The 9514-nt window shown below is 39.3% G+C and overlaps 1 protein-coding gene across 2 annotated transcripts in view; it reads left to right on the forward strand.

Moving 5' to 3' along the window:
- The first annotated feature begins 201 nt into the window (after positions 1 to 201).
- The window catches only part of LOC108705582 (fumarate hydratase, mitochondrial), an 80399-nt gene continuing 71086 nt past the window's right edge, over positions 202 to 9514 (forward strand). The window contains exons 1-2 of one of the 2 annotated variants that reach the window (XM_041564543.1): positions 202 to 429; positions 2868 to 2996. In XM_041564543.1, coding sequence (XP_041420477.1) covers positions 331 to 429; positions 2868 to 2996 — 228 coding nt within the window. In that variant the 5' untranslated portion in view covers positions 202 to 330. The remainder of the gene's footprint in view (positions 430 to 2867; positions 2997 to 9514) is intronic. The other variant, XM_041564542.1, reaches the window with a different exon arrangement.

Here is a 9514-nt window from a genome sequence, read left to right on the forward strand (position 1 = left end):
ACGCGCCTCCTTATCGGAACAGTCTATTAACTACTTTCGAGTATTAATCTCTTGAAGTTGGTAGATCGCAAAATAACAAACTACGCTTAGTTTCAACTCTCAGTCATCTCTACCTACCGTTTAACACTTTCTGCAAAGCATAGCGTGACAGACACTCTATGATACAACCCATTTAATTGGTCAGCCTCTCTAAGCCGCGCCCCCTTGCTCTTAGTTTCAAGTTGCGTGCAATGAGTAGGCAGTGTCTGCGCGCTACTTGTATGATTGGTTAGCTGTCTCATTGCACAACGACCTCCTCTTCCCCTTGGGTTCGTTAGGCCAAGTCTAGTTATGTACCGGTGTTTGAGCTCCCTTCGGCGCGCAGCCCACTACCGTAAACAGCTTTCTGCGCTTGCTCTGCAGTCATTGACGGTGAAACGGGGGAGGATGGTAAGAATGTATTTCCCGTACGATATATCTCTAAGGTCACCTTCTAGTTTTTTATGTGCCCTTTTATATTGAGCCTCACTGTTCTCTCTGAGAAAACCACATCATTTAAAAACACCATGTCACAAATTATTGTAGAAAATTACGGAGAACAATCTAACTTTGGTAGACAATGTTGGTGGTAGCGAGGGCATGCCAGAGTTTTTAAGCAGTGATGACCTGTCATGTCAGTGTCTGCCATAGATACATAGCATGGAAATGGTCGAAAATGGCCAGTGTGCCAAAGCCTTTAGTTTGATTGTGATCCTTTTAGATATGTACTCCTCCTCTGGGAAGGCAGAAAATCAAATAGTTTTCAGGTCTTGGGCTGTCAGTGGCTAATCACTTTAGGAATGACATGGAAAAGTGGTTTTGAGTCTACTTCAGCCTCTAATTACCAAGACCATGCAGAGCAACACTCAGGTACTGAATGGAGGCAAGGGTAGAGGAGGAGCTTGGTTTGGGAACTGGGAACTATCAGTTAGGGATTGTGACACAGATGTGAATATTTTTTTCCAGTAGGGTCATACATTTTCCTGTCACTGTGCCACCCCCCCCCCAGCTCTATCTTAGAATTGTGGGAAACCCATATCCACAGAACCTGTTTTAAGCATATAATACTTATTTTTAATAATAATTTCCTTTTCGTTTGTAATAACAAGACAATAACGTAAATGCTCCTAACTAAGCTTCACATATCCCAATTAGTCGCAATTATAGTTTATTTCATGTTTACACTAATGATTGCTTCCTCGTGATGCAGGTGGCCACATTGGTGGACATGCATGCACATAATGTTTGCTTGTTATGTGTATCATGTGACATAAATTGGTCAAGTCCTAACCCAGGCAACCTGCACCTTTGGTGGGGGAAAATATTGTTAGGTCATAGGTGCCTTTTAATTAAATAAACTGTAACATCAAAAATGTAAAGTGTTTTAATGGAATGACAATTTAATATACTGTTACGCTGCATTGGGCGTGAGCATGCTCAGTTTGTGCTTCTTCCTCCCCCCTCCCTTGTCTGCTGTAATCTGAGCCCAGAGCTATAAGTGAGCAGGGAGAGACTCTGGCAGTAAGTCATCACACCAAGCTAATGCTGCAGCTGCTATTCTAAACAAACAGAGAGCTTCTAGAGCTTTTTTCTCAGGTATGGTAAAACATTCATGAGATGAATGAGAAACATGAGATACACCTATGACTAAGCGCCGGAGGGTGTGAAACGCATAAGGTGGGATATATGTGGGGTGGTATGTACTAGATACTCTTTTAATGTGAACATCAATAAATTAATTTGTTTTTACTTTAAGAGGCCTTGGGACTTGTATCATTTTTGATATTAACTTTTCTGCATGGTAAAACATTCTACAGGATAAATATAGCATTCTAGCTTGCACTTTTGCAGCTAATCTATTGGCAATAAAATGCCTCCATAGCTTTCCTTCTCCTTTAAATTTTTTCACTTTCTAGGTATCCCTGCACTCCCCACATGCCCACTCCCTCCTTACTTTCTATAACTATGTAGCCTCCGCATGGGCATGTGCATCAGGTCCTCCTTTGCAATGCAAATGTTAGATTTTGGAAAGATGCAAAACTTGCCTTTCTATGTTTCCATAAAATGGTACCTTGCCTGTATGCTCTAATTTTGGATTCCAAAAGAATGAAAGGAACAAGATTTAAATAGTGTATATAGTGTAAGTTTATTTTGCTCGACTTACACAAGATGTGGGGGTGCATGTGCACATTTTTTATTTTGAAAAATTTGAAATCATTGTTCTTTACTTTGTTGCATAAATGTGTTTAGTCTCCTCTATACAAGAACTAAGAAAACAAACTATTCATGCAAAATTTTTTAGGGCCCCTAAATTTGCAGCACACTGGAACACTGAGCACCCTGGAGGTCAGCCATCTATTATATGTATGTATGAGGAAGACAAGACAAGTAGTAGGGATAAAGGATTCTGTTCTGGTCAAGCAACCACCACAGACCATCATAAAATGGTGGCTCAAAGTAAAAGATGTAAAAGGGGCAACAGATATATAAATATTCCAGCTTGGTAAGATGCTTTAATAGTTTATATCAATTGGCCCATCTGATGGTTAAATATTCATTTTGTGGGTATAGTTTTCCTTTAAGAGTTGTCACTGTTTTACAATTGCAGAACTTAATAAAATCTGACACCTCAAACTTTTGGCTGTCAATAACTACTGAGGATCTGAAAATAATCTAATGTATGTATGCAAAGCAGGCAAAGGCTTTAAAAAAAATCAGAACCCAAAAAATAAAATCTTTAGCATTTTTACCCTACTTATTTAAGTTTTAGTTCTCCCTTAAAAACTTGCGTCAAATTGCATTAAAATATAAAAGAACTTAGAAGATCTGGTTTATTTTTGTGCTTCCAGGCCAGCTCATACAGAATTGAATCTGATACATTTGGAGAACTCAAAGTTCCAAATGATAAATATTATGGAGCCCAAACTGTTCGTTCAACAATGAACTTCAAGATTGGAGATGTAACTGAAAGAATGCCGGTAAGAATGTAAGCATGTATTACAAAACCAAAAATCATCTATTGTTTTGCATGTGTTCTAAACTCTGATAGCACTTGGGGTGCTGAGGTTTGCAGTGGAGCAGATATATGCTCCATTTGAAATTAACTAAGGTTAATTGTTGAGTTTATTTTTACATGTGACATCCCAGGTGCAATCTGAAATAAGAACAGTTATCTAAAAAAAGATGAATCAACAGGCAACATGATAGAAAAACTGACTGGCTCCACCATCACTAATGAAACAAAATATTTTGCCCCTTTGGTATCTCTAAATGGGAATCTATTATAAATAATATTTATGTTCTTTTTACCAAAGTGCATCAATCTTCAATTTAGTTTGGCAGTTTGCAGCTCAGTTCTTTATGCAAATTATAGCTTTCGTATCATCAGCAAAAATAGAGAACATGCCAATCTCAAGTTCATTTATGAACAATTTAAAAGCAAAGAACCAAAGACAGACCCCTGTGGTACCCCACTATTAACACTGGTCAAATTAGAACATGTACTATTTACCACTTTTTTTTTGTAAAATTTTCTTCAGCCAGGGTTAATTTAGGTCAGTGACTTTCTGTGTAGTAAAGAATATTGGCTACAGAGTCTCATAAATAGTACATAATAGAGCATGATAGAGTGACCAAAAAGAGGTAATAAATTAAGCTCCAAAATATCTCTATACGCATGGTGTTTACAAAATATGTTAAAATATACATCAATAACCCCACATGAGCCTAAAATGTTTCATGCTTCCCAGCACTTAATCATAGGCAATTCAAAGATTTGCCCAATTCAATTACCTGGATTTAATGCTAGGTAAGCATGAAACACTTTAGGCTTCATGTGAGGCAATTGATATATATTTTAATATGATATAGTAAATATATTTTTTAAACAGCATGAATATAGAGCAATATTTTGGGGTTTAACCTTCTGAGTAGTGTTGTATCAAGTTCTTTTGCAGATCACAGCCACTACAAGATGATTGTCTAGGTTTCTCGTAGAAAGTCATTACAGTTGTATGGCAAGTTCATTTGCATTTCCATAGTTACGTGGGTTGAAAAAAGACCAAAGTCTATGAAATTCAATTCCTCCAAACTAACCACTGCGCACATATGTACACATACTTTTACAGACCTATTGTATTAGTACCTGGCGTGATGTCCAAGGACTCTCAGCTAGGCTCCTGCTTCAGCTTTAATTTTGGCAAGCAGACTGCTACCTTCTTCCTCTGGTATCTCTATTATTGAACCCAAGATTCTCCAGTGATCAGAGCAGGTTTTTTACCGTCCAGGAGGCATGTAAACTCCATTTTGAGTTTTTGTCCTATTCCTTTCCTGCCGAGGAATCCAGGGTACATTTTGTGATCACCCTACTTCAAGAGGATCTTCAATAATGGGCATTCAGCCTGTCATCATCCGATCCAGCCCATCTCTCACTGGAGGCCTTCTTCTAGGCTATGGCTGTTATTAATGATAATCCCGACTGCGCCGCCTCTACCGATGTTGCCATCCAAAAATCAGGCATGGCAAACAGCGGGCTGAGGATTACTGTACAGAATTTCGCAGATGGGTGGTAGAGACAGGCTGGAATGACATAGCGCTGAGAAGCTAATTCAGGATGGGATTGTCTGTGGCTATAAAAGATAGCCTAGTTAATTTTCCCACTCCGTCCTCCCTAGACTCCCTTATACATCTGGCTATCCAGATTGATAGAAGGCATAGGGAAAGACGCTAGGGAAGAGGATGCTCCTAGATATGCCTCCTTAAATCCCTCTCAAAATTGGCACCCAAGCCTCTCCTTTTTGCCCCTAGGCCCAGTGAGGAACCCATGCAATTGGGCTACATGGTTATCGCTAGAAGAAAGGCTTGTTATCGCTAGGCAGGCTAACGGCTTGTGCCTTTATTGTGGGAATAAGGGGCATCTCCGCAATACATGTCTTAAGAGGCCGGGAAACTACAGAGCCTAAGCAGGTCTCAGGAGTCCTGTTTGGGTCATGTCGTTTCTACTCCCCAACAACTTTCGTCTCAGTTGTTCATTCCGGTACCCTTAAATTGGTATAGGGTTTACACTGAGATTATTCCTGTGTATCGCTGTTCAGCGCTGGCCCATCCACATCAAGATTCGCTACACTTATTCTTTGAAAAAACGGGTTTATTCAAATTCCATAAGTGATAACAGGCAGTGGGTAAGTGGTACGAACTAACGCGTTTCGTGCCCTTTCTATTGGCACTTCATCAGAGTTCAAAGTGAGTCACGTGTTAACCCATTATATAGAGTATCTGGTGCAAATTAGCAAAACACCTGTATGTATAAATTAACATAAATCCATTAATGCTGATATATCCTGTGCAGGGTCTGAAGTTTCTTCCCCTAGTGTTTCTTTTTTAGTGACATCGGGCAGCGATCTGGACGTGAGCCAAGACGAGGTAGACGAAGAATCGATCAATTTGGTCAAGAAAAAAGAACAGAAAACGGAAAAGGGGCAAGAGAGGAGGAAATAACAAACACCAAAAGAACAACAGGACCCAAGAAGGGCAAAAACAAGATGGTGGCGAAGAAGAGATAACACGTTGTGATGTGGACTCTGAGGATCTGGCAATTGAAACTGTCAATTTGGGGAAAAGAAAAGGAGATATTGATAAACTGTTGTCCAAAAAGGAAATCAAATGGATACTTTTATTGGAAACAGTATCACCTCAAGGACTTAACAGAGAGTGTGACGTTAAGTCCTATATAGAATAATAGGGATATAAAAAGGAAGTATGTTTTAGGCTGAATCCAGAGACCAGATATAATATGACACAATATTGATAGTGTTAACAACCTCAACCCGTTCGGATAGTGCTTCAGACTTGATTCTTTTGGAGGACGTGTGTTGGATAATAATTTTTTGCGTCCCCTCCCACATACAATAGGATAAAGAGATAACGTTGTGATGTAACATTTGAAATTTATTTATGTCTCACGTGTCAGAAATGAGTAACCTATATTGGTTATATATGCATGTCGTAGCAACCTTAAATCGATCAAATATTAGCTATAATGAAATTGATGCGGCGATATACATATATATATACCTTTTTAACACCTATCTTACAACATAGTGTTTTTAATGGTGCCCTATACTTACCATATTGATTAATTGGAATTTCTATATATATATAGTGTATAGTTTATATTGGGATCGAATGATATTAAATAAATTAATTAACTTATATGTAGTGTCAGCAAATAAAGATATTAGAAATACAGGGTATTGGTTTAATATTAATATGCATATTACAATTTATAAAATGGTTTTATTCACAAATGGTATTATATAAATATATGCATTTACTGAGAAGTGTTCTATATTCCAATTTTTTATAATCATTTTATAATTGCTTTTATATAATCACTTTTACACTCACTGTTTTATTCTCTATAACCTGTATGGTAATATATTGGAATGAATTCACTTAGTATTATTCAGTATTCACAAGTATCCAATAGAATGTTTGATGTAATTGAAGGGAATGGATTTATGTTAATTTATACATACAGGTGTTTTGCTAATTTGCACCAGATACTCTATATAATGGGTTAACACGTGACTCACTTTGAACTCTGATGAAGTACCAATAGAAAGGGCACGAAACGCGTTAGTTCGTACCACTTACCCACTGCCTGTTATCACTTATGGAATTTGAATAAAGCCATTTTTTCAAAGAATAAGTGTAGCGAATCTTGATGTGGATGGGCCAGCGCTGAAAAGCGATACACAGGAATTGCCTTACAGATGCCGGCTTGGAGTTGCCGGAGTATCGCGAGAGCTGCGACCAACACGCTACAGGAAAGGGTGAGCTCCGTTTAACTTTCACTACCCGTGTTTTGCATTTACACTGAGATTCCAGACTTTCTTGATTCTGGGGCAGTGTAGCATTTCCTTAATAAGTTTTTTTGCTTCAGCATGGTAAGCCCTCAAAACCCCTTGTTCCGTCAGTCAAATTGTTGGCTACAGGTGGCAGTCCCCTTGGGGATGGGTTGGTTTCTTCTCATTTCGAAAGACTCATTTTGTCTATAGGGGATCACTATGAGAGATTTTCTCTTATATCATTTCTGTGATTATAGGTCTCCTCTGGTTACAGGAACACAACTCCCAAATCGATTGGGTCACGGGCAAGTTGCTACATTGGGGAACAAGCTGTGAGGCTTCCAGTTTTAAAATGTCGGTATTGACTGCAACGTCCCTTGAAGGGTTACCTACTATTTATGCCTCATACTCTGATGTGTTCTCCAAGAAAGATGCTGAAACCCTGCCTCCGCACAGACCCTACGACTGTGCTAATTCCAGATTCCTCTCCTCTTAGGGGTAGCACAGACCCTCTCTCTCTCCCTGAGTCCCAGGCAGTGGAGGAGTATATCAAGGACAATCTGGAAAAAGGGTTCCTTGTCCCCTGCAGGTGCTGGCTGTTTCTTTGTTAAAAAAAAAGAATGGGAGTTTAAGACCATGTGTTGACTATAGGGGGGGTTGAATATGATTTTGGTCAAAAATCGTTATGCCTTTCCCTTGATTTCTGAACTCTTTGATACAGTTAAGGGTGCCAAAATCTTCACTAAGCTTGATTTTGGGGTGCTTATAACTTAATTTGAATCAGGGAAGGGGACGAATTTAAGACGGCCTCTGGGTTGGGCATTATGAGTACTTAGCAATGCTAATGTAACGCACAAGCTGTCTTCCAAGAATTTGTTAATGATGTATTCCGTCATCTTCTAGTTCCGTACATTGTGGTCTATCTGGATGATATACTAATCTATTCCTTTAATCTGACCATCGGTTTCAGGTACAGGAAGTGTTACATAGTTGGTTTTGCCTTATTCTATTTGCTAAACATGAAAAGTCTGTTTTTGAGGTCTCCACTTTGAATTTTCTAGGGTACATTATCTCTAAAGAGGGTCTAGAGATGGTGCTAACCAAGGTCCAGGCCATCTTAGATTGGGCACAACCCTTATCCCTTAATTCCATTGAAAGATTCTTAGGGTTTGCCAATTACTATAGGCAATTCATTAAGAATTTCTCCACTGTAGTGGCTCCCATCACTGCCCTTACAAAGAAAGGTTCAGAACCTAGAATTTGGCCTGAAGAGGCAATTAGGGCTTTTGATTTGTTAAAAAAAGCTTTTATTTATGCTCCTGTACTCCAGTATACTGATTCCAACCTTCCTTTCCTGGTGGAAGTAGATGCCTCTAAAATAGGTACAAGAGCGGTTCTATTCCAAAGACACACTGTTATCAACAAAATTCATCCCTGTGCCGCCTTCTCTAAAAATTTTCTTTTTCCGGCAGAGATGAACTATGATATTGGTAACGGAATTATTGGCTATTAAATGGGCTTTTGAGACATTTTCTTAAAGGTGCTAAGCATATGATTACAGTCTTTACTGATCATAAAAATGTGTTATACATTGAATCTGTGAAATGCCTGAATCCCAGACAAGCCAGATGGCATTGTTCTTTACCTGCTTTAATTTCATTATACCATACAGGCCAGGAGAAAAGTACGCTAAAGAGGATGCCCTCTCTAGAAGTTTTGTCTCCAGTCCTAAAGAGGTAATTGAACCTGAGTTTATTGTACCTAAAGAAGTGATTGTGGCAGCCCTGAGTCCAGATCTATTTTCCTCACTGTTCAAACCCAGGTTGATTCCCCTCCTAATTAGCCTGCGGGTAAACTTTTTGTCCCAGAGAACCTTCGGGAGGCGGTCTTGTCTGAAATTCATGATTCTAAAGTAGATGGGCACCTGGGTCATAGTAGAACCTGATCCCTTTTATCTCTTACGCTTTGGTGGCCAACATTGACAAAGGAAGTTGGTAACTATATTGAATCCTGCCCAGTTTGTCAACGCTCTAATCCGTCCAGGTCTTTACCTCATGGTCTGCTATGGCCGATTCCTATTCCCGAAAGACCGTGGACTCCTGTTGCCATGGATTTCATTACAGAATTACCTCCCTCTAGAGGGAATACTGTAATTTGGGTGGTAGTGGATCGATTTAGCAAAATGTCTTATTTCATTCCACTTCCCGCCCCCAAGTCTCTTGCCAAACTCTTTTTCTCCAATATATTCAAATATGGGGCTCCATTGAATATTGTTTCTGACAGAGGGGTTCAGTTTTTTTTTTTTTTTTTTTTTTTTTAGCCTTTTGCTCTCTCATGGGTACGGATTTGTCTTTCTCATCTGCATACCAACCTCAGACCCATGGCCAGACTGAAAGAGGACATCAATCCTTGGAACTAGGGATGCACCGAATCCAGGATTTGGTTCTGGGTTCGGCCAGGATTCAGCCTTTTTCAGCAGGATTCGGATTAGGCCGAATCCTTCTGCCCGGCCGAACCAAATCCGAATCCTAATTTACATATGCAAATTAGCGGTGGGGAGGGAAATTCCATGACTTTTTGTCATAAAACAAGGAATACAAATTTTTCCCCTTCCCACAATAATTTGCATATGCAAATTGGGATTCGGT

Source organism: Xenopus laevis, chromosome 5S (assembly GCF_017654675.1).
Source record: "Xenopus laevis strain J_2021 chromosome 5S, Xenopus_laevis_v10.1, whole genome shotgun sequence".
Classification (NCBI taxonomy): Eukaryota; Metazoa; Chordata; class Amphibia; order Anura; family Pipidae; genus Xenopus; species Xenopus laevis.